The sequence below is a fragment of the Manihot esculenta genome, chromosome 14 (assembly GCF_001659605.2).
Source record: "Manihot esculenta cultivar AM560-2 chromosome 14, M.esculenta_v8, whole genome shotgun sequence".
Taxonomy (NCBI): Eukaryota; Viridiplantae; Streptophyta; class Magnoliopsida; order Malpighiales; family Euphorbiaceae; genus Manihot; species Manihot esculenta.
This window is the reverse complement of record NC_035174.2, coordinates 12622991-12647226: the sequence shown is the minus strand read 5'-3', so window position 1 is coordinate 12647226 and position 24236 is coordinate 12622991. Positions and strand designations below refer to the sequence as shown.

General features: G+C 36.9%; 2 protein-coding genes across 5 annotated transcripts; both read left to right on the top strand.

Annotated features, from left to right (window-relative positions):
• The first annotated feature begins 7531 nt into the window (after positions 1-7531).
• LOC110599664 (FIP1[V]-like protein) lies at positions 7532-19137 on the top strand. 4 transcript variants are annotated; one of them, XR_006348572.1, is made up of 10 exons: positions 7532-8517; positions 10396-10652; positions 11320-11446; positions 11523-11591; positions 11741-11884; positions 12186-12287; positions 12372-12709; positions 14339-16028; positions 16324-16477; positions 18302-18366. XR_006348572.1 is itself a non-coding variant. In XM_021736171.2 (10 exons), the coding sequence occupies exons 1-9, from the start codon at positions 7672-7674 to the stop codon at positions 16369-16371; spliced, it is 3621 nt and encodes a 1206-aa protein (XP_021591863.1). In that variant the 5' UTR covers positions 7532-7671; the 3' UTR covers positions 16372-16402; positions 18302-18366. The 4 variants fall into 4 exon arrangements, 3 of the variants coding, with proteins under 3 accessions (XP_021591863.1, XP_021591862.1, XP_043806565.1); XM_021736171.2 differs by having other exon boundaries at positions 16324-16402; XM_021736170.2 differs by lacking the exon at positions 16324-16477 and having other exon boundaries at positions 18302-19137.
• Positions 19138-20679: 1542 nt separating this feature from the next.
• On the top strand, positions 20680-23593 carry LOC110630674 (ABC transporter I family member 1). Its single transcript, XM_021778205.2, has 2 exons — positions 20680-21310; positions 22643-23593. The coding sequence occupies exon 2, from the start codon at positions 22653-22655 to the stop codon at positions 23340-23342; it is 690 nt and encodes a 229-aa protein (XP_021633897.1). The 5' UTR covers positions 20680-21310; positions 22643-22652; the 3' UTR covers positions 23343-23593.
• The last annotated feature ends 643 nt before the right edge of the window (positions 23594-24236 follow it).

The window sequence follows — 24236 nt, the reverse complement described above, 5'->3', positions numbered from 1 at the left end:
TTAGTGATAAGGGTTAGAGTTGTGATAAGGTTTAGAGTCATGATAAGGTTAGAGTTGTGATAAGATTTAGAGTTATGATAAGGCTTATAGTTGGTTGAGATAATATTTATTATTCATATAATCTGTATCAAACTCAACCACTGGTATATACTATATAAATGTATTCTATACAGAAATACAAATACATAGAATTCTCAATATCATAAATCTTCTATATGGTATCAGAGCCGCAATCTGCTCTCACGAGTTTTCTGATCCAATTTTCTTTTAATTAATGGCTTCGTCATCCAATACCGTCATTCAATTAAATGCTCCAACGCATTTTTCAATTAAACTTACTCCGAAGAATTTTCCTGTTTGGAGAAAACAGATCCAATCAACCTTAATTGGTCTTGATTTACTTGATTTTATTGATGGTTCACGGGTTGCACCATCACAATTTCTTTCTGAAAAAGACAAAACAGCCAACCCAGCTTTCGCCTTATGGTTTCGACAAGATCAAATTTTGATCAGTGCTCTTTTAGGAAGTTGTTCTGATACTATTCAACCCTTGATTTCTTCAGCCAATACTGCCAAAGAAGCATGGGATCGGCTTCACCAGAGTTTTGCTAATGTTTCTCGTTCTAGAATTCTGTCCTTAAAAACTAAATTAGCACAGAACTCTAAGGGAACCAAACCGATTGCTATTTTTCTCAATGAGATGAGGGCTATTGCAGATGAGCTTGCTCTTACCCAGAATCCGGTGAGTGATGATGACTTAATTGTTTATATTATCACGCGATTGGGAGATGATTACAGTCCCATAGTTGCTGCGTTAAAAGTTCGTGAAACCCCAATAACCTTTTTTGATCTCTTTGAAAAACTTACTGATCATGAACGATCCCTACAAGAAAAAGATTCCATAACTGTTTCAGCTACGTCACAAGTGATTGCTACTGTCAATTACACTCAACGTTCTGGAGGGCGTTCACACAATCAGAATGGCAATTATAATCGATCTCCACAAAACTCCAATTATTCTGGAAATCGACGTGGTGGTCGTGGTTCTTACTCTGGTGGTCGAGGTCGAGGTTCTTATCGACCTGATGTGGTATGTCAATTTTGTGAATATACTGGGCATACTACTGCTGAATGTCGCAAATTGGCTCGCTTTCTTAAGGAGAATCACTACAAAAAAACAGGGTATCAGTGACGGATTTTTCCGTCGCTGAAAGTAAAAAATCCGTCGCTGAAACTTCAGCGACGGATTTGCGACGGACTCAAGTCCGTCGCTTAAAGTCATGTCGCTAATTTTTTCCGACGGATTGGGCGTCCGTCGGAAATATTAGCGACGGATTTCCGACGGATCTTAACTCCGTCGAAAAAATTTGCGACGGATTCTCCGACGGATAATTCCGTCGGAAAGTTTTAGCGACGAGATTTTTTGTCGCTAAATCCGTCGGAATATCTAAATTCATCCTATAATAATCCGTCGCTAATCTGTCAGAAATCATTAGCGACGAAAATTTTCCGTCGGAAATTTTAAAACATTTTAATAAATATTCTTTTGAATCCGTCGCTAGTCCGTTAAAATTCGATCATAAAAAAAAATTCTTGCATTTATTTAGATATTTCCTATATAATTAAATAATTTATAATTAAGAATCACATTGAATATAAATCAAATATTTCATAATACTTAACAATGTTCATAAAATTTAAAATAAATCTATAATATTTAACAATATTCATAAAATTTAAAATAAATTCATAATACTTTACAATGTTCATAAAATTAAAAAGAAATCCATAATACTTAACAATATTTATAAAATTTAAAACTAATCTATGAATTTGTTGAACTATCTGAATCTGCAGTTGTGTTATACGGTGAAGATATATTTTTGTTCTTCAATGATTTCATCTGATCTTTTATCTGTTTTTCTATTTGCACTCGCATTTGCTCTTGCATTTGCTCCATGTCTTGTTTCATTTTGATTCGGTTTTGCTCTAATATTTGTTCAACCTCCTCTAAAAAAAACATAGTTTGAGAAGGTCCTCCAGGATGAGCTAATGTGCATGAGAAAGATGTAGTTGGAGTTCCTGATTTGCTGGCTATGTCCTCTACCTCTAGATGATACTGCTCTTCGAGGCATCTAAAAAACTAATTGTCCATTAGTTTCAATTAACAATAAAGACAAACAATATATAAAACCTTAATCAATATACAAATTCAACTCTAATTATATACTAATTTAAGAAATCAAACACACTAATCAATTTAACAATACATATCAAAGTAGAGTTGAATAAAGGCATGTAAAGTACACCGACAAAGCCAAACTATACATATCAAAAGTTATGAAAATGAGTTATAAAAAAAATTGAATAATTTTTCATACAAATGTTTACAATAATTAAAAAAAACATTAGAAAAGGAATATGTAAAACAAACAATACCTTTTCTTTTAAAGACTTATTAAGTTTTTTTCATGATTATAGTATTTTTTAAATTAAGCTATATTATTGTGTTGATTTAGTATTTTTTAGAAAATTTAAAATATTATTTTAGAAAAGGACCATTACTATTTATTTTATCTATTTGATTAAGACTTTAAGTATTTTATGTATTTGATTAAGACTTTATTTTATTTATTTGATTAAGACATTATTATTTAAAATTTCCAATTAAATTATAAATAATAATTAATTAAATAATTTACTAATTATCTGAAAAATTAATTATTAAATTACTGTCTATTTATCTATAAAATTTCATGGTTATTTTTTTTTATTTTTTTGAGTATTTAACATGTTACCTTAAACTATTTTATCCTATATTTATCACAATTATATACTAATTGTTTTAATATTTTTTATAATTATTTTAAAATTTCATAATATAATTTTATAAAAAATAAGATTTTGAATGAAAGAAATAAAATTTCCAATACATATAGTTTTTTCAACTTCTAATTATAAAAATTAAAGCAAATCAATTTAGTTTTAAGTTTTAATTTAATATATTAAAATAAAATAAATTAAAAAATTAAATTTAAGCTTTCTGCAGCAGCAAGCGGCAGCATGCTGCTGCAGCAAGCATGCTGCCGCAGCGTGCTGCTGCAGCAAGCATGCTGCCGCAGCGTGCTGCTGCGGCAGCCAGCTGCTGCGGCAGCGAGCTGCTGCGGCAGCCTGCTGCTGCTGCAGCAGCAGCAGATTGAAGTAAGTACCTGGCAGCGGCGAGCGTCCAGCAGCGGCGGCGGCGAGCGTCCAACAGCGGCGGCGGCGATTGCGGCAAAGAGAAAGGTGTCGGAGAGAGGAGAAAAGAGCAGAGGAGTGAAAGAGGGGCTGCTAAAATCAAAAGAGATATAAGGAAATTATTAGGGTTTTTTTCTTTTATATTTGCGTTTTTTCTAACGGATTAGCGACGGAATAAATTCCGTCGCTAATATTTTAAAAATCCGTCGCTAATCTGTCACTAATCCGTCAGAAATATAAATATATATTATTCGTCGCTGATCCGTCGCTAAATCCGTCGCTAATTTTATTTTTTCCGACGGAAGTGTTTTCCGTCACTAAATCCGTCGCTGATAGTCAGTTTTTTTGTAGTGATAATATGTCTTTGAAGACTGATACCTTGCATTCTTCAGCACCGATACCTGCAGTTAATGTTACTTCTTCTATAGCTGCTTCTTCTCCACAACAATGGTTGTTTGATAGCGGAGCTTCTCATCATGTTGTGTCGAATCCAGCTTCTTTGCAAAGCTATTCTGATTATGGAGGTCTTGAGGAAGTACAACTTGGTGATGGTAAAACGCTTGCTGTATCACATACTGGTTTTGTGCAAATTCCTACTTACTCTAAGAATTTATCATTGCCTAATGTGTTATGCGTGCCTAATCTGCGCAAGAATTTGGTCTCAATTGCTAAGTTGTGTCGCACTAATCATGTTTCTGTGGAATTTTTTTCATCTTATTTTGTTGTGAAGGATCTGTACACGGGGGCGTCTCTACTACGGGGAGAGAACATTGATGATATCTACTGTGCAAGTTTTTCCAGAGTTAATTCTCAACGTTCTCAGCTGAATGTTACTACTCGGTGTCTGTCTTTGCTTTCTGAATGGCATCACAAGCTTGGTCATCCCAACAATAAAGTCCTTTTGTTAGTACTTCGAAATATTGGTCTTCAGTCTATGTCTAAATATGTTTCTAGTTTTCATTGTACTTCCTGCTCTATGAGCAAGAGTCATAAATTACCGTTTTTTGAGAATTCTCTTGTTAGTAATAAGTCTTTGCAACTTGTTTATTCCGATGTTTGGGGTCCTACACAAAAATCTATTGATGGCTATGCATATTACGTTACATTTATTGATCACTATTCTAAGTATGTTTGGCTATATCCCATGAAGCAGAAATCTGATACTCATGATTTGTTTATCCACTTTTAGAAATTGGTTGAAAATTATTTTCACACTAGAATTGTTTCTGTGTTCACTGATAATGGTGGGGAGTATCAAAAGCTTAAGAATCATTTTTTGTCTTGTGGTATTTCACATTATACAACACCTCCACATACGCCAGAGCATAATGGTACTGCTGAACGTCGTCATCGCTCAGTAGTTGAAACAGGTCTTGCTATGTTACAATTTTCGTCTTTACCTTCTAATTATTGGTCTCATGCTTTTCAGGCTGTTGTTTATTTGCTCAATCGGTTGCCTTCGTCCGCTATTTCGTTTCAAACACCTTTCTCTAGATTGTTTGGTATGCCTCATAGTTTTAAGAGATTGAAATCTTTTGGTTGCCTTTGTTTTCCATGGCTAAGGCCATATAATAATTCTAAACTTCAGTGTCGTTCATTGCCTTGTATTTTTCTTGGATATTCTCCAACTCAATCTGCATACAAATGTTACGATCCAAAGGCTAATCGTTTGTATTTGTCTCGTCATGTTCAATTTGTTGAGCATATTTTTCCATCTGAAACTTGCACTAGTTCTCATCAATTTACAGATTATTTTCGAGATGCTTCTTGTACAGGTTCGGCACAACAACCAAATCCATCACCTGTTGCACCAACTGCAGTTGCTTCGGTTCCATTGGCAATTTCTATTCCAAGTGATTCTGATTTGTTGGTTTCAAGTACTGGTTCCGAATCTATTACAACATTATCAGTAGAATCTGATCAATCTACCATGCCATTAATTAGTACTGAGACTCAACAAGTTGACCCTTTGATGACTGAATCTTCTACTACTGATTTAGATTTGCCACTACCGATTGTTTCACAAGACTCAGTTCCAGCTCCTGTACAACGGCAGCAGCGACAAAGGAAGCCTAACTCCAAGTATTTTAATTCTTCTTTTGTTAATCTTACAACTAAATATCCTTTACCGGATACACTCGAGCCAAGAACAGTGAAACAAGCTCTGGCCAGTTCACTTTGGCGGCAGGCGATGGATTCAGAGTACAATGCTCTTTTGAAAAATAAAACTTGGGAGCTGGTTCCGAGAGACAAACATCATCTTATTAGTTGCAAATGGGTGTTTCGGATTAAGCGTAAACCGGATGGTACTATTGATAAGTACAAGGCACGTTTGGTTGCCAAAGGATTTCTTCAGGAACCTGGGCGTGATTATTTTGAGACATTTAGTCCGGTTACAAAATCGGTTACAATTCGGGTAGTTCTTACTCTTGCAATTTCTAAAGGATGGCAGTTAAGGCAATTAGATGTAAATAATGCCTTTTTACATGGCACACTTTATGAAGATGTCTACATGCAGCAACCTCCAGGATATGTGCAACCTGAGTTTCCTGATTATGTTTGCAAACTGAAGAAGTCTCTTTATGGTTTGAAACAGGCTCCATGAGCTTGGTATCTTGAACTTACTTCTTTTTTGCTCAAACTTGGTTTTCGCAAATCAAATGCTGATGCGTCCTTGTTTATTTTTTCCTCAAATGGGATTATTGCATATTTTCTAGTATATGTTGACGATATTGTACTTACAGGTAATAACAATCATTTTCTGCATACCTGTGTACAGAAGCTATCTGCTCAGTTCTCTGTCAAAGATTTGGGAATATTAAATCATTTTTTGGGGGTTGAAGTGATTTCTACAGCTGCAGGATTATTTCTTTCGCAACATCGACATATTGCTGATTTGTTAGACCGATTTGATATGGCTGGAGCTAAAGAGGTGAATACTCCTATGTCTACAGGAGACAAGCTCATCTTAAATGATGGTTCTAGTTCGACTGATTCCACCGTATATCGCCAAATTGTTGGATCTCTTCAATATTTGGCAATTACGCGTCCTGATGTTTCTTTTGCAGTGAATCGGCTGTCACAATTTATGCATGCACCGACGCAAACTCATCTTCAAGCACTGAAACGTGTTTTGCGATATCTTAAAGGAACCATACATTATGGCTTATTTCTCAATCGAAATTCCACTCATACTCTGTCTGCCTTCTCTGATTCTGATTGGGGTGGTGTCCTTGATAATGGGCGGTCTACAACAACTTATGTTCTATATCTTGGTTCTAATATTATATCCTGGAAATCTAGTCGCCAAAAGACTATCTCCCGATCTTCTACAGAGGCTGAGTACAAAGCCTTAGCCAATGCTGCAGCAGAGGTATTTTGGGTTCAAAGTTTATTACAAGATTTGGGAGTACCAATATCACAATCACCAGTCCTTCATTGTGATAATCTTGGTGCGACTTACTTCTGCGCCAATCCAATCTATCATACTAGGATGAAGCATCTTGCACTGGATTACCATTTTGTTCGCGAGAAAATTAATGCTGGACAGTTAAGGGTTCTTCACATAAGTTCAAAAGATCAAGTTGCTGATGTGCTTACAAAGGCTTTGGGAAGAACTCAGTTTTGTTACTTTAGAACCAAGATTGGAGTCTCCGATGACGCCTCAATCTTGCGGGGGCGTATTAAAGATAAAGACTAACTATAACAGTTTTATCTATTTGTAACTTGAGTTATAGCTGTATACTTATCTTGTATTTAGTTAGTGATAAGGGTTAGAGTTGTGATAAGGTTTAGAGTCATGATAAGGTTAGAGTTGTGATAAGATTTAGAGTTATGATAAGACTTATAGTTGGTTGAGATAATATTTGTTATTCATATAATCTGTATCAAACTCAACCACTGGTATATACTATATAAATGTATTCTATACAGAAATACAAATACATAGAATTCTCAATATCATAAATCTTCTATATGGTGGTCACTCTCCTTTGGCCATGAGCTCTTCCCTATGTCCTTTCCTTGAATATGATGTTTATATGCAAAGCTTGAGATCTAAATTTTGGATGCTCCTGCAAGTTTTGGTGATTTGGTGTTTTCCAATTTGAGTTCCACCACGGTTCATTTTGATCGGTAGGTTGATTTCAAGAGTTGTTGGTTTGATTTGCTTTTATTGATTTGGGCAGTTCTAATTTGGGTTGGGCTCTAATACTTTTGGGCTTTGTAATGGTTCTCTGGTATCTCCTCTATCTTTGCCCTTTGGGCATGTTAAATACACTACTTTTGCATGATAAAAAAACAAAAAAAAATGGATTTAGGCTGTTGCCCCAGAAAATTATGAAGCTACATTAACTAGCCGCCCTGCCGAGAGCCTCAAAACCCTCTCGCTGGCCTGTAAACTAGCCTGCGCTTCTCCCTCTCTCTGTCTCTGTCATGGAAGAAGACGACGAATTTGGAGATCTCTACACGGACGTGCTGCAGCCCTTCTCCTCATCTTCATCTTCCTTTCCGCAGCCTCAACAGCCCTCTATCGCGCCTTCGTCGATTCATCGTCCGATCGATCTCATTCTTCAGAACCATAGAAATGACGTCGACGATGACGAGATCCTCCACGGAGTATCGGGCCGCAATCCCCCTGCTTCCTCCGATCAAACCCTACCCAATTCTCTCCAGAATTCAATCCCCACTGACAATAATTCATCTACTAGACCTAGGGTTGTGAGCTCTTCTGAGGTGAAATTACCTAATAATGCTTCACAGGTTACTAATTTTCAATCGGACAATCAGGATAAAGAGGTCACTTTTGATATCGAGGAGGGAAATACTGGAATTATAGAAGATTCAGGTCCGATGATCCCAGGACTTGCCGTTGATACTGAGGATTCCAGGAAGGATGAAGCTGATATTGATGTAGGTCTAGCCGGCGGAGAGGTAAATGAAGATTGGGAGGAAGACAGTGATAGTGAAGATGATTTACAAATAGTATTGAATGATACTAATCATGGGCCCATGGGGATGGAAAGAGGAACGATGGGTGATGGTGATGATGATGATGACGACGAGGATGGGGATCCACTCGTAATTGTCGCTGACGGGGACCCAAATCAGCCTATAGAGGAACAAGAGTGGGGCGTGGGAGAGGATGCGACCACAGCAGCAGGAGCGGAAGGGGAGAGGAAGGAGGGCAGCGAGGCAGCTGGAAAAGGGAATGCAGTGGCAGGGCCGAAGATTGGGTATAGCAATCATGGGTATCATCACCCATTTCATTCTCAGTTTAAGGTCAGTGTTGTTGTTGTTGCTATATGTTGAGCTTTAAACCAAGAAAGAAAGGAAAAGAAATATATTGGTTTCATTCTTAAAGGGGGTTTTTGTCTTCCCCCACTCTGGTGAGAATGTATGGTTGTAAACTTGTAATTGTTGTTCATGTATGGCAGGTCGTATAATTGTTTTTTCATTCATGTATGCCTACTTGAAAAGTTGAATAAGAACTGGTGAATCTTTCTTAACACTTATGATTTTCTTTTTTTTGAGGATCATGAATTGTTATCCTTTATTTAGCAAATACAGATACTTCCAGCTGGCAAGGAAATGATAAAAAATATCAGCCTTGAAGTGCTTAATTATCCCACATTTTCATTTTCATTTTCATCTCGGTATGATACATGCTCTTTCAACTAAGGTACCCCGGTTTTCTGGGCTGTGGGAACTAATTTTTTTTTTTTTTTTTTTAAATCTTTGTGTAGTTTTTTGAAATCAATACCTTGAACTCATTTGCGACTGTAAAGCAAGTAACGTGAGGTTGTTCAAATCTTAAGTGCTCGAGCCCACGTGCTAGTCCCTTGATAGTAACTCTGTGAAGTGGATGCAACCAACAATGACCCCCATACAGTGATTAAATCTCATGCATTGATCGGATGTAAACAATGTTAGGCATACTTTCCTTAAACTTTGTTACACATTTACCTTACTAGGTATTTTGGTGAAGTCACTTTTTTCCAGAATTAGGCGCTGGGATCATCAATTTCTTTCTGTGGTTGACAAGAATTATCATTTTAAATTAGAGATAGGTGGAAGGACAACAATGAAAATGGAAATATCTATATTGTCAACTTACAAAGCATTATCAGGAGTCACTATTGACTTCAAATGAATCAGTGAAGTAAATGGAATAGGGGGCAATTTCATTATGTGTCTGGTTTGATCTATTGCATGTGGGTCCATTGCACATGTATGATACTGGCATGCCAAAAATGCGAACGATTGACATTGGGAACTAATTCTTTAAGTTCCTTGTTAATTTTTGTATCTTTTAGTCATGACAGGGAACGCATACAGATAATTTTGCAATAAGTGTATCAACTACAGTTTGTTCTCATCTCCATTGTGTTCTGTTAAGATCTTTGCAAAAATATTTGAATATTGATGTCCTCAGAAATAACAAAGGATGTAATTTTGTTTTTCCAGCACATTTTCTTTCAAGTTCGCGCAAGTCTGAGTCAGCTAAACCTATATAACTCACTTCTTTTTGTTAGCATTATAAATGTAATAAATATTTTCGAAATGGCAATCCAACCTTTTTGATATACTTTGGAACCTGCATTATCTGGGCTACCATTTAAGCTGATCTCCAATGATTAAACTTATTGATTGGGAATTTTTAGTACCTGTGATGGTCACTGGTCAAGTTGAAGTTCAGTATGTTGCTTGATGTGTTGAGATCTATTAATCGATTTATTTTCTTTGCTTACTTATAATTGTAAATGTTCTTTCTACCCTTTTGCCTCATTAATGTCCTTGTTTCTTTTTCAAATCCTTTCCTTTAAAATTAAAGGAAGCATGTTCCGAAACATTCTGCCTTCCTTTATAGTGTTCTAGCTACAACTTCCAGCTTGTGTTTTGGTAACAGTTGACCCTATTGCGTTGCCTGATTAGCTTTGCAATTTTTCTTTGGGTTCCTTGACAAGTAATATATGACCAACAAATGAAAGGCTAAACTTGTGTGGTTCTTGATATCTTTTCATGTTGGCCCTTGATTTTTAATTTACTGCTTTAAATTATTCCCAGGCGGTGCTTTAGTTTTTATTTTTTATGATGGTTTGCCATTTATTTTCCTGAAAATTTAATTAACTTTGTGGATTGTTTTCTGCTGTTGTACAGTATGTGAGACCTGGTGCAGCACCAATGCCTGGAGCTACTTCTGTTGGTCCTGGAGGAGCCCCAGGTCAAGTTCGTCCTTCTATCAATATCGCTTCTACAGCTGGTCGTGGAAGGGGTGACTGGCGACCACCAGGAATTAAAAATGCTCCTCAAATTCAGAAGGGTTATCATCCTGGTTTTGGTATGCCTGTTTGGGGCAACAATGTTGCGGGACGGGGCTTTGGTGGTGGACTGGAATTCACCCTTCCTTCCCACAAGTAATTTCTCCTTATCGCAGAAGCTGGGTTCTTTTTTCAATATTTCATAACATTTTTATGTTGTAATTACTTTTGTGGTATGATTGGTTGATGTTTTCACCGTTTGCATGACACTTCCCTTTTGAATCATCTTCCTTGTGCTAATAAGGAAGCTATTCAGTTAGAGTACTGTTTAAAAATTGCCCAGCTTGCTCTGATTGAGAAGTAATGGATTTGAATATGCTAAAAGATACTTTGGTCTAGCTATTGATGATTCTGTGGCATTGGTGCACATCATGGAAAAAAAATGTGCACGCCTTCCTGCTAGGCTTGGAATTTAAGCAGAGATGATTCTAATTTAAGTTTAATCATATTTTCTCAAGTGAAAATTAGTTGTATTAAGTTGTGTACTTCATTCATTGTTATTCTATCATAACTAATGTGTTGCTAGTGTATTGGTTGAGTCAGTGTTTCACCCCTTAGTGGTTACATTTGATCTGTTTATACTGGGATGGCAGGAGCTGAAAGGACTGGCTATTTTATTTTGTAGGATGTCTTTCATCTTGCTCTTATTTTTTTGCTGGCATTCTAGTGCTCTTATTTTTTTTATTGTACAATTCAACATGGCAGATTAAAATTCATGACTTATTTTGGATGAATGTTTATCAATTTTCTATATTATTTTCAGGACCATTTTTGACGTTGACATTGATAGTTTTGAAGAAAAGCCATGGAAATATCCTGGCGTGGATATATCTGACTTCTTCAACTTTGGTTTGAACGAGGAAAGCTGGAAAGAATATTGCAAACAACTGGTAATTATCTTGATCTTTGATGTTATTTTCTAGCAAGTAAACCAATATTTAAAAGGATCTGTCATCTATTGCGCAGGAACAACACCGGCTGGAGACTACCATGCAAAGCAAAATTCGTGTATACGAGAGTGGGCGAGCAGAGCAGGTAGTATTCTTTGGTATTACATGCCTGTGTAACCATGTTGAAAGGATTTATGTAAATACATATGAAGATGTGGTTCAATAAGCTGTTTCTTATTATATTTTAAATTCTGTAAAGAGAAAACTTTTAATTTAAAACTGCCTTCATTTTAGGAATATGATCCAGATTTGCCACCAGAACTAGCAGCAGCAGCAGCAGGTATTCATGATATTCCAACTGACAATTCAAAGCTTGTGAAGTCAGATGTTGGACAAAGTGATTTAACGAAAGGACCTGCTCGTGTGCGACCACCATTAGTATGCCTCAGCTTCAACTTTTCTTTTTTTACATTCTTCCCTTTGAAGCTTAGTTGCTACTGCTTGCTTCTGTATAACAAATGACCAGATCATTCTTTATTAATATTCTTTTGCATTGAATCTCTTGATATCATTGCATGGCTAGGAGATTAGATCTCTCTCTCTCTTTCTCATAATTCACTTTCTCTTTGCCTTGCATTAATTTGGCATCGCTTTGTGAGTCTTTTGGTAATGCAGATGTTCTATGTCTATTAGTTGCCATAGAATTTTGAAAAATCATGTTTAATTTATTCTCTACCAGCCAACTGGACGGGCAATACAAGTTGAAACAGGTTATGGCGAACGTCTCCCTTCTATTGATACTCGACCACCTCGAATTCGTGATTCTGATGCAATCATTGAGGTAAACTTTCTCCTACCTTTAATCGCTTATATCCTACTGATATAATTGATGCATATAAATTAACTGAAGTTTCTTGGACTACAGATCGTCTTGCAGGACTCTTTAGATGATGACTCCCCCACAGGAAATGATGGCCTGAATGGAGCAAACAGTGATCCACCAAGAGATGACTTTAGAGGAAGCCATGTACCTGAAGATGACACAGCACAGGCAGAAACTGAATATTACAGTGATTTTCCGCAAGGTTACAATAATCGAAAGGGTGGAAGGAGGGCAGAATATAATGATTCTGGTCGCAATAACATACCTGAGGATGATGAGAGTTTGCCCTTCCATCCTGAAGCACAATCTCAATATCGTGGTGGTTCTAAGGGGCAGCCTGTGTCATCTGGTGGGGATTTTGGCCCCCCTCATGAGGAAAGGTATGGAACTATGTAATTCAGACGAGAAATCTTCCCATATGTGTTATTTAATGGGCTAGGTTTTCTTAAATTTAGATTTTAGGGTTCTAAATTGATGCGGGTGGTGTAAATGTTTGGGGTTTGAATATAGTTGGAGAGGGGAGATTGGTCTGGTTTTATTGCAGAATGTTGCGACTTGAAAGAACTGAATTGAAAGAGCTAAAGGTACAAGTATCTAGGTGGTCACTAAACATTGAGGTTGACTATTTCAGTTGAGTGGTTTACCATAGAGAGAGAATTGAAAAAAATATGTGTTACTTGGGGCTTTGTCTTTGTGATGTTGTCATGGTGGGGTGGAATGGGTGATTAAAAAAAAGCCGGGAGAAAGCAAGCCTGTTCAATTGCTGCAAATAGTAATAGCTATTTCTGTGACGATAGATTTAGAGGAGGAGGATGATCTTGATGAGGGGAAACAAAAATAGTCATGCATGTATTTAGGCTGAAAACAAATTCTTATAATTCTTTATCAAGTCTTGAAATAAAATGATTTAGATATATATTAACTTGTGGAATTTTCTGTTGTCCTAGAAGAATTTGTCTTCTGCATGGAAAGTTCTCATGAAATAATAATAAAAAATTGTAATAATAAAACTCAAAAAAAATAATTCTGAGACTGGAGAAATTCCTTAAAAAAGACTATTTTCAAGTATTGTAATGTCCTAAAATGTATTGAAGTTTGATAAAGTATAATTTGACTCCTAATTTCCTTTTTCTGTTGCTGCTATATGTACTTCCCCTTAAGTAGGATCCTGGGAAAGAAGCTCCGAATTGAATATCTTCATTCTGCAACTTTTTTTGTGTTTTTTTTCTCACCATTCCCCAGCATGTGCCAGATCCATTCACCTTAATTTGGGCATGTTATCCCCAAGTGCTCATTTTTTAATTTATTTGTTTTGAGGGAATAAGCAAGTGAACTTTTAAATGCATGCTAAAGAAAAGGCTGCCATGATGAGTAATTTCTAAGCATGGTTTTTAGAGAGAGAAACAAGGATACTATAAATAACAGGTCAAGATGCACATCCTTTAAGTGGATTATTATGTGTCTTTTAATGAGTAATAGCATTAGTAAATACAGTCTGGCCTTCTTTTCTCATGCACATGGACACGTGAGAACTGGCTTCTAAAGGTCGTGACAATGTTAAAAACTGAAGCAAACTAAGTTCATATTTTTGTGAAAAAGGAGTGATGCAAATTGCTATGTCTATAATGATAAAGTTGGCAAATTCTAAGATCATGGCAATAATAAAAACATTAAAGCAAACCAAGATTGTATTGTGTGGAAATTGCTCTGTTCGTGATGATAAAGTTCCCAATCCTGTTTATCATAGTAAATTACTTTTCTGTATCAGAAACTCACCTTGTGACATTCTAGTGTTATTTTTGCTCCTTTAAAATATGCAGTGAAATAAAATTTGTTATATTGACCTATTTGCTTGCTAGAACTAAAGTGTAAAGGTCAGGCAGTATGGTGTTTTAATTGATTTTTCATGGATCAAAAATTTCTTGAGCAGTGACTTCAATTCTTAGGAACTATTGATTTGATGTTGGTTTAAACTACTCAGCATCTTTGACCTCTCCACTTGATCACAGGCGGGGACCAGGAAGAACAAGTGACATATCCCCTCGTGTTACTCTTAGTGGTACAAGGGATAAAAGATTACCTGATAATGTTGAGGAAGATTCAACGGAAAGCATGGATGGAAAACATAGCCCAGTGGTGTCATCTCCCACTGCAGTTAGGGATGCGAGGGAGTTGAGCCTTGAGGACAAGGATGTTGCTGCTCCTGATGAGCCTGTGCTTGCTGAAGGAAGTCCTGCAATGGAAAAGGATGAGATTCCTGAGAATGAAGTAACCTCCAATGATAGCACAAGAGATGCTAATGCGCATTATTCTGCAAAGAAACAAAAATTAAGTTCTCTTGTTGAACAGTCTGCACTGCAAGAACCTGATGATGGGGAGGACTCCAAGGCTGCGAGAAGTAGTGAAAATAGCAAAGCAAGATCAGGCAGTAGCAAAGATTATCAGAAATGGCAGGATGGTATTGAGGAGGAAGTAGTTCAAGATGGCCGTGCTAGACGTCCAGGGAGCATCAGGAGGCACCATGATGAAAGTGAACATAATTTCCGAAGAAAAGAACGTGATGCTAGACAAGAGATGGAAAGAAATCACATGGTAATAAAAGGTAGGGAGGGCTCTTATCCTCGTAGAGATCTGGATCTTAGCTTTGCACATCATTTGCATATGAGAAACGACAGCTATGATAGGCAGAAGGATCGAGAAAACCCTGATGGATCTTGGCAACGGAGGGAGGAAGATCCACATAGCCGAAAGAGTAGAAATGAAGATACAAGGAAGAGGGAGCGAGGAGATGAAATGGGATCCAGGCACCGGAATAAGATAAGGGAAGGTGAGAGGAGTGAGAGAGAGGAGCATCTTCATCCAAGAAAACAGTTGGACAATGGCAGCTATAGGATCCATCATGATAAGGAAGGTAGCTCACGGCGTAGGGAAAGAGAGGACAATTTGAAGAGTAGGTATGACATGGTGGATGATTACCATAGCAAGAGAAGGAAAGATGAGGAATATTTAAGGAGGGACCACACTGACAAGGAGGAGATCTTGCACGGCCACAGAGAAAACACAAGTCGCCGAAGGCGAGAAAGGGATGATGTTTTGGACCCTCGAAAGAGAGATGATCAGCAAAGAATTAGAGACAATCATGATGATTACCATTCTGTTAGGCACAAAGATGAGATCTGGCTCCAGAGGGAAAGGGGTGAAAGGCAGAGGGAGAGGGAGGAGCTGTACAGGCTAAAACAATCCCATGAAGAAAATTTATCCAAGCGTGAAAAAGAAGAAGGACGAGGTTCTCTAAGGACTGGGCGTGGTGCAGATGATAAAGCATGGGTTGGCCAGGCTAGGGCAAAGGACGAATACAGAGGGTCTGACAAAGAGTACCAGCTAAAAGATGCAGCTCGGAACAGTGAACAGCAGAAGAGAAGGGATAGAATGGAGGAGGAAAGTTATTCACATCATAGGGGACGTGATGATGTTTATGCACGGGGAAATCAACTTAGTAATGAGGAGAGAAGATCCAGGCAAGAAAGGTCAAGCACTCGTATTGATCGTGCCATTGATACTCCTGATTACCAGAGGGTGCATGAGAAAAAACATAAAGATAACACAAGGAAGAACAAAGAATCCGAGGGGGGAGATCACAGCACTTTGGGCCCTTCCAGAAGAAATCAAGAGGATCATAGTGGTCACACTGATGAGATGGTATGTTCTATATTTAACACAATAGCATGAACCGCTAATGGAAAATATATCCTCCCTAATAAGTCCAGTTATTGACAAATGACCTAACATGATAAAAATGTAGTCCTCACAACAAAATTGGTGCTTTTTTGAGCTCCTAATATTTGGAAAGTAACTATTGAAAGCTTTGGTCATCGTCAATCTGGTTGAAGATCTTTTCTCAATGTACAATTATAACATAGGATCTAAGTTTTTGAAAGTTGATTTGATTTTGTGTATGAATCATAGTGGAATTTGAGCACCTTCTTTTGAGCAGTGTAGTGAAAAGTGCACAATCACTCGCCTTGGTGCCAAAGCACAGTGAGTCATGGGTCGAGCGATAAAAGATCCGTCAGGTGAGGCACTGTTGGCATGCACTTGCTTTCCTCACTTAAGTGCACACCTCCCTTGAAGAATAAGGCAAAAGCAAGGCATGTGCCTAGTTAAAACTAATTCTTTTTTCCTATCTTTTTGAAGGGGATTACGGCCTTTTTCTTTACTTTAAAGGGTTGCAGTAGTTTACATGCATAAAGTCTAAAAAACTACATGTCAGTCTGCTGGAGTGTGTCTTCTCTTTAATTTGGTTGGCAATTGCTAGAATTTCTGAACTTTTCTTCAATCAAGTAACATAATAGCATATGAGATGATTGGTGTCTCCTTTAGCAGACTAATTTATTAATTTACTCTTGTTAAACATTTGTGCTTGCCTTCAAGAAGGTAAGCGCATTTCTGGTGCTTTGTGCTTTAGTGGGGAGAGATCTGTTGTTTTTAATGCGCCTTTTCCTTTTGACTACCTTGCTTTTGAGAGAGAGAGACATCCTTACTTTTAAGGATTAATATATGGCTGGTCACTTGAGGATTTGTCCTTGACAGCAAAGCTTTTGAATTCTACTTGCTGAGGCATATCCAAAACATGACCTAGCATTGATTCTTTTATGCCTTGATGGGAGCTAGGCCAGTTCATTTGTTGCGAATGACTAGTTCTACGTGCTTCATTAGCATAATGATGAAGCCCATTGTGTTATATTTTGCAGAAGATAATTTCTCCTTTTAGATCATGTAGGCATCATTAAATGAGTAGTGCCATATTTTATGTGAAAGCCTCCTCAATTACCTTATTTTGTGTAATCTATAAATTACTTTATCTTATTGGACTTCAACATATTTTAGTTATCTTTGTTGATGGTTTGATTTGCTTAAGCCGCCTAGAAAAAAAAAAGACAATATCGATTCGATAGTTTTTTTTCCTTCAGTTATAATTCCCTAACTAAATAATTTAATTTAAATCCTAATGTTCTTCCTGAAGTTTTTTCTTCAATTTTCCTAAGCTCTAAATTTTCATTGGTTATATATTTTATTTGATCTAATGCTGAACAAAATCAATTACATTTGGCATATGATTAATAAAATATTATTGTTCAAAAGTATCACTATGTTTAACCTATAAACAATAAGCTGAGTTTTAAACATGGCAAGCCTGCAACTGATTAAAACCTAGCTGGTTGAGTTCAACTCAATATAATGACCTAGTTCTGTCATTTTTCGATGCTTGCTTAGAGGATATGGATTAAGTGTTCCATGTGACATGAATCGCGATGCTTCCAGACTGTGTTCCATAAAAGTACGCCACAAGGAAATGGTGAATGGTGTGAGACCTAATATATTGGAATCGTTGTCCATTTGATCAACTTTGACTCTTAAATTTGAATTCTTGGATTTCTTGCTTGCTTGCTTTTACCTTTATGCTCCCCCTCCCTGCCCATTCTTTTCCTTGTTATATTGATAATTGTCAGTGCTGTAGTTATATAAATGGCGCCAACCTTTATTGCAAGGATGACAAAATGCTTTTGTAGTTGCATCTCTATGGGCTTTGTGGTGCAACATGTATCTTGTTCATGGAATCTCACTATTTTATTGACGACTGGTAGATTGGCAATTTAGGTGCTTGGGCTAGCACCAAGGCAGATCTTCAGATTCCAATTAGGCATGCATAGCCATTTCAGTAGTCAGGGTGGCCATAAATTCAGTTCACAAGGGGAGTCTAAACTATATTTTTAGTTTTCTTAAGGAAGCTATTATTGTTTGCATTTCTGCAAGCGAGTTTGCTTTGAGGTCATTAAATTTTTAATGTGATACATGTACTTCATTTTGTAGTTACGGCCATTAAGGCAGAGCACAAGTTGATCTGACCTTATTAATGTAGAGAGTTCCCCTGAGTTTAGCTTGGCTGTTCTTTATTGTTTCTGCTTGCTTAGGGGTCGAAGGGTGTTGCTGAGCAAGGAAATGTGGAGAATGATGTTACAATGCAACGCAACTCTTCCAAAAAACACAAGGAAGATGCATCATCTGAGGATGAACAGCAAGATTCAAGGAGAGGACGTTCAAAGTTGGAACGTTGGACAAGCCACAAGGAGAGAGATTATAGTATCGGCAGTAAGCCATCAACTTCCTTGACTTTTAAAGAAATAGATAGCAATAACAACAGTGGATCTTCAGAAGCCAAGAAGCTTCCCAGTGAACTTCCCAAGAGACCACAGGCTATTGAAAAGCATTCCTTGGCTGAAGGGAAAGATGCTGCTGAGTTAGAGAATAAGGATACTGATACAAAACCACTGGAGGATCGGCACCTAGACACAGTTGAGAAGTTGAAGAAGCGAAGTGAGCGGTTCAAGCTTCCAATGCCAAGTGAAAAGGACGCTTTGGCAATTAAAAAAATGGAGAGCGAGGCACTGCCTTCTGTCAAAACTGACACTCCTGTGGACACAGAGATCAAACCAGAGCGGCCTGCTCGTAAACGAAGGTGGATTAGCAACTAAAAGTGATGTCAGCTGCTTTTCTCTGCAAAGAAATTACTGCTTGGCCTGATTCTTTATTGCATCTCCCTGAAGATCGTGTAATATTTGGATGATATAATATCTGTAGGCTTCCAGGGATGGGCATGTGCTTCAGCCATAGTTATTATAAAATCTTGTAACAATATTTCTGCCACTCTTATTTAGATGTTGTGTACATACTAATAGATGTAACATTGAACTTGTCACCTTATGGTGGCACAGAGTTGCATTTTAGTGTCAATTCCAATTATAACTCAGGACTGAAATCATAAGTGACGCGACCGGATCCTGCCTGACCTGATCTGCTGCAAATCGTACTAACTGTATGAGGTGAGGCGTGTATTTAAATTCAGATGGTATTTGAGGTCGAAAGAAATTTTATGCAGCAAATTTATGGTGGAGAAGAGGCACAACAAAACCAATCTGTCTTCATCTACAGAGAACTTCTAGAAGATGAGCTGTGAAACTATACATTATCTGTATCTTGTATGTGGAATTGTCATATTTTTGCCCTAGCTTTCATTTTGACAAGAAGTTGGAAACAAACATTAACAGCTCTATTTGTAATTTAAGAATGAGTTACAGAAAGTCTTTTTTTTATTGAAAATTGAAAAATTTTTCAAGCAATGCTCTCTTTCATGATAGAATGTTTTCTTCCATATGTCAGAAGCGAGCAAGTTGTAGTCAAACAGTTGCTGCAAGCATTGATTTCTGCTTTCCTTTTGATGATAGAGTTTGTTAGTTTCTCTCTCTATGATGGCCTGTTTGAGTGAAGTGTATGGAGTCGATTTTCAGAGAAAATGAAAGAAATGTATGGAGTGGATTTTCAGAGAAAATGAAAGAAAATAAAAGAAAAATGATTTAAAAATAAAAGAAAGTTGAAAATAAAAGAAAATGAGAGATTATGATAAAGGAAGCATCCCAACTGAATCCCATTCAAGTATTTTATAATGGTTATTTCAAGTCATTCTAATTCAATTATCATTTACTAGCACAAATTTCAACAAGGTGTGAACATGATAAACTCGACGTTATGTGAAAATAAATTTAACAACTAATTAAATTTAATAATTCAGTCAATTGTTTGTAGATATACAATTAACACTTTTGCAAATCCACATTTAATTTATAAGTACATGTACCGGAGGCATTTTTTTTTAATGGCAAACTATGCTTTGCATGGTCCATCAAGGTAAAATAAAGAAATAGGTTTAAAATTTCGGAGCTTAAATTCTAAAATACAATCCAATCAAACAACCCATGCATCATGCTGAAACTATTCAGAAACCGCCACATCGAAAAGGCCATCAGAGTAGAACTCCCCTCGTCACCAACAAATCGTAGCAGAAAGATTGACCAGGAGAGGTGTTTCAACAAGGCAAGACCTAAACTTTTTAAACTTTGAACATGCACAGCTCGATGGAGGGCGCTAATCGCAAATAGACTGAGAGAAGTTTCTCAACAATTCTTTGAAGGTTCCACCACCAACATGCCATGATTCACCATAATATTAATTAAATTTATTTTAATGTTAAGACAATATACTATATCATAATTATTATAAATTACTTCAATTAAATTTCAACTTCATTTTAATTCACCTTCTAATTTTAGAACTTAAATGATTCCTTTTACCTTAACTTTTATCAAATTAATATTTTAATTTTAACTTTAATTAAAAAAATAAATTTAATTTAATTGAAATAAAAAATATCCTAAATTAATCCTTATCCTTATTTTTTTTAAATTTTTAACCATAAAATTTAGGGTTTTATCCAGAATGAAAATTTTGAGGATCACTTTGAATTTAACCGAGCCGGCCGCTTTTTCTCCCGCGTCTTCTCCAAAACGCTGCCCTTCACCCTAAAAACGACACAGCCTGACGCACCCACCTTGACCGTTCATCCAGACCGGAGACGCTCCTCCATTCTCCATTCTCCATTTTCAATCGTCTTCCCCGTCCCAATAGTCCATCTCCTCCGCTCAACCGACCCATACATCCATCTCCACCAACTAGCTCATAGGATCACTCCCACAGAACCTCAACTCGACCGGAAGCCCACCGGACAGGCTCCCATCTCCATCGATTTCAGTTGATAAACGAGACACCACGCAATCCTCAACAAATCCTCGCCTCCCCTTCTCATCCTCGAAGCCATAATCCCATCGACAGCCCTCACGAAGACCCAATCCCTCACCACAGACCCACGCCGGCTTTGGCTCCACGCTGTAGTCTCAGACTCTCTCCCCTCATCCATTCGAGCTGGAAATATCACCAAATCAGCGTAGCACCTATGTTCCGAAAGGTACCAGCATTTCAGGCCACTCGAAACTGAGTACCCATTTGTTCTCAGACAGCGGCGTTACACCCGAGCAGGACAGATTTCCCTTCAGCTGCCCCACCATCAGTTTTTCGGGTCAAGGATTTGGGTATTCTCTCCTCTTTTTATTTATTTATTTTTTTGTTTTTTTGTTCATTTTTATTTTCTGTTTTGTGAATGGATGCAAAATCATTTCCCATTTTAATCTTAAATGTTCCTGATTTTGAGACTAATTAACAGTGAATCGGTGGATTACTTTCAATGTCTAGGAGAGAGTAATTTCAAAGGTTCTATTTTCTTGTTTTTCCTTAGCATTTATCATTATTACTGTTTGTCATTTTCTTTTTCCTTGTGATGTTTGCCAACTTTGAAACTTTAGGGATTTGATACAAACACTAGAAGCATCTGCAATTAACTGCTAAAATCATTCATTATCATATTTGTTTTTTCCTGCCCTGTGCTTCTAAGACTTGAGCTGAGTTGAAAATGGCTATAAGGTTTTGAAGATTTGTTGTTCCCTTTTTATTTTTATCTTCTAAGTTGAATCTTGCCTCATGATTTTCAGGGGAACTAGAATTATTGCAGTATTCCAATGTTATCTTCAACACTTATTCATCTTGCCACTCTCAACTTTGGCTCCCAATTATACACTTCTAAGTTTGAACTTAGAAAATCTGGATGCTAGTTAATTATGGAAGCATAAAAAATGTATTTTATTTTCTCTTTCTTTTTCTTTTAATACCCTAGCATGTAAGAAAATTGAAAGAGCTATTGAATGCTGAGAAGTTCCCGCCCTTCCATAAGCTTCCCCACCCTCATCCCAATAGGATTGAAGCTGAGATCTTCTATGGGAAATCCCAAGCCTTTAAGTTTATTTTCAAGGTTTTGTTAAGATTTCAAGATTTTGTTCAGTTGTACCCTTTTAAAGTTCATTTTCAAGGTTTTTCTGTAGAATTTTGTCTCATGATTTTCAGATGAAGTAGAACTACTGCAGTTTTCCAATGTTATCTTCAACACTTTGGTCTACCCTAATTATGCTCAATTTTATCTCCCAATTATTCACTTCTAACTTGGACAATAAGAAAAATCTAAGTACCAGTGAATTTGCTGAAGTATATAAATATATGTTTTTTTAATCCTTTTTTCCCTAGGATGTAAGAAAACTAAAAGAGCTGCCAAAGGGTAAATAAGTTCCCACCCTTCAATAAGCTTCCCCACCCTCATTCCAATAAGATTGAAGGTCTAGAGGAAATCCAAGCTTTAGCACTAGAGTGTCTCCTTTGAGATCAGTTCTTTCAATTCTTTGCTATATTCGTTTATATGGTTGATGTTTGTATTAAAAAATTTTCTTTATGCTTCCATTTGGTTAACCTTCTGATTTCTTCTTTTTCTTCTTGTCCACCTTTAAGCTAATAGTTGTCTTCATTACATATGTTGCCAGGTTCCTTTCAATGTCTCTTCGAAAACCACCACTTCCTCGAATCCTCCTTGACAATGTCTCGTGCATGAGAAATGCCCAACAAATCTTGCGACATGTAAATGTCTCCGTTCATGATGGAGGGGCACTAGTTCTTACAGGCAGCAATGGATCGGGCAAAACCACTTTCTTGCGAATGCTAGCTGGGTTCTCTAAGCCATCTGGTGGTCAGATCCTTTGGAATGGTCATGATGTGACAGAATCTGGAGTCTTCCACCAGTACAAGCTTCAGCTCAACTGGCTCTCACTGAAAGATGCTATCAAAGAAAAGTTTACTGTCCTTGACAATGTTCAGTGGTTTGAGGTTCTTGAAGGCAAGCAAGGGAATTCTCTGCCAGCTCTTGAGTTGATGGGGCTTGGAAGATTGGCAAATGACAAGGCAAGAATGCTGTCAATGGGCCAGCGAAAGAGGCTGCAGCTTGCAAGGTTGCTGGCTATTGACCGGCCAATTTGGTTGCTTGATGAGCCTTCTGTTGCATTAGACGATGAGGGAGTGAAGTTGCTCGAGTACATTATTGCAGAGCATAGAAAGAAGGGAGGAATTGTGTTTGTTGCAACACATCTGCCGATTGAGATTGAAGATGCAATGCATCTAAGACTGCCACCTAGGTTCCCCAGAAGGATGACTTTGGTAGATATGCTTGATCGTGCAGACATCTCATGAAACAGGAGACGATATCTTGCTTCCGAAACTCAGCAGTTGAGATTGAGCTTCGCAGGTGAGATGTTCTGGACTGGAGCGGCCCGCATCATTTGAGATGAAGACACACATGAAGGATTTAAACTCTGAATAAAATGGATTGTTTATCTATTTGTTGTTGGAAACTTGTTTGAAAATATCTATTCTGTCTTCTCCAACGAACTGGAAGATTGGATCCATGAGGAGAAATAAAGAATGAAAAATTAAATATTGAATCTTTCATGCATCTGATCAGGAAGGGAGATCAGCACACATTTGAATTGTGAATGTTTCCCACACATTTTCGTAAGTAGAGTTCTTATTGGTGGTTTTCTTGGATTTTTTTTCCAATCCTTCTGTTTGGCATATTTTCTTTTCTAAGAAAATAATTTAAATAAATTTTTATAAAATTATATATAATTTTATTTTTAAAAAAAAATTAAAAATTTTTAATTTTTAGAAAATGAATTTTTTTTTTATTTTAAATATGAAATTTGATAGAAAATAAATAAATAAAATTAAATTTTTATAAAATTTTTTATTCAAAGGAGAATATCTTCTTAATTAGAAGGCTGAGATAAGGAAATAAAAAAAGAAAAGAAGAAAAAATATTGGGGAGAAAAAGGTGTCCAATTATTAGGGGTGTTGAGTCCCCTATGGTTTTAATTAGAATTGGATTTGATTTTTAGGAGCCAATTTCGAATCTGGTTTCAATTTGATGCTAAGTAATTTTGGTAGGTTCTGCGTTGATTTCATTTCTTGTTTCAGTTGTATTTTGATTTTAATTTTGAGTTCAATTTCAATCAAAATTTTGATTTTTATACGTAAAAATACAACATGATAAGCAATTTTAATTTTCTAGCATCAAAATAACGAAAA

Excerpts from the sequence above, each read along its gene's own strand:
- LOC110599664 (XM_021736170.2), top strand. The coding sequence starts at position 7,672 with ATGGAAGAAGACGACGAATTTGGAGATCTCTACACGGACGTGCTGCAG. Across the intron at positions 8,518-10,395 it reads CATTTCATTCTCAGTTTAAG|TATGTGAGACCTGGTGCAGC; the intron begins GTCAGTGTTGTT and ends GCTGTTGTACAG. Across the intron at positions 11,592-11,740 it reads AGAGTGGGCGAGCAGAGCAG|GAATATGATCCAGATTTGCC; the intron begins GTAGTATTCTTT and ends CCTTCATTTTAG.
- LOC110630674 (XM_021778205.2), top strand. The coding sequence starts at position 22,653 with ATGTCTCTTCGAAAACCACCACTTCCTCGAATCCTCCTTGACAATGTC.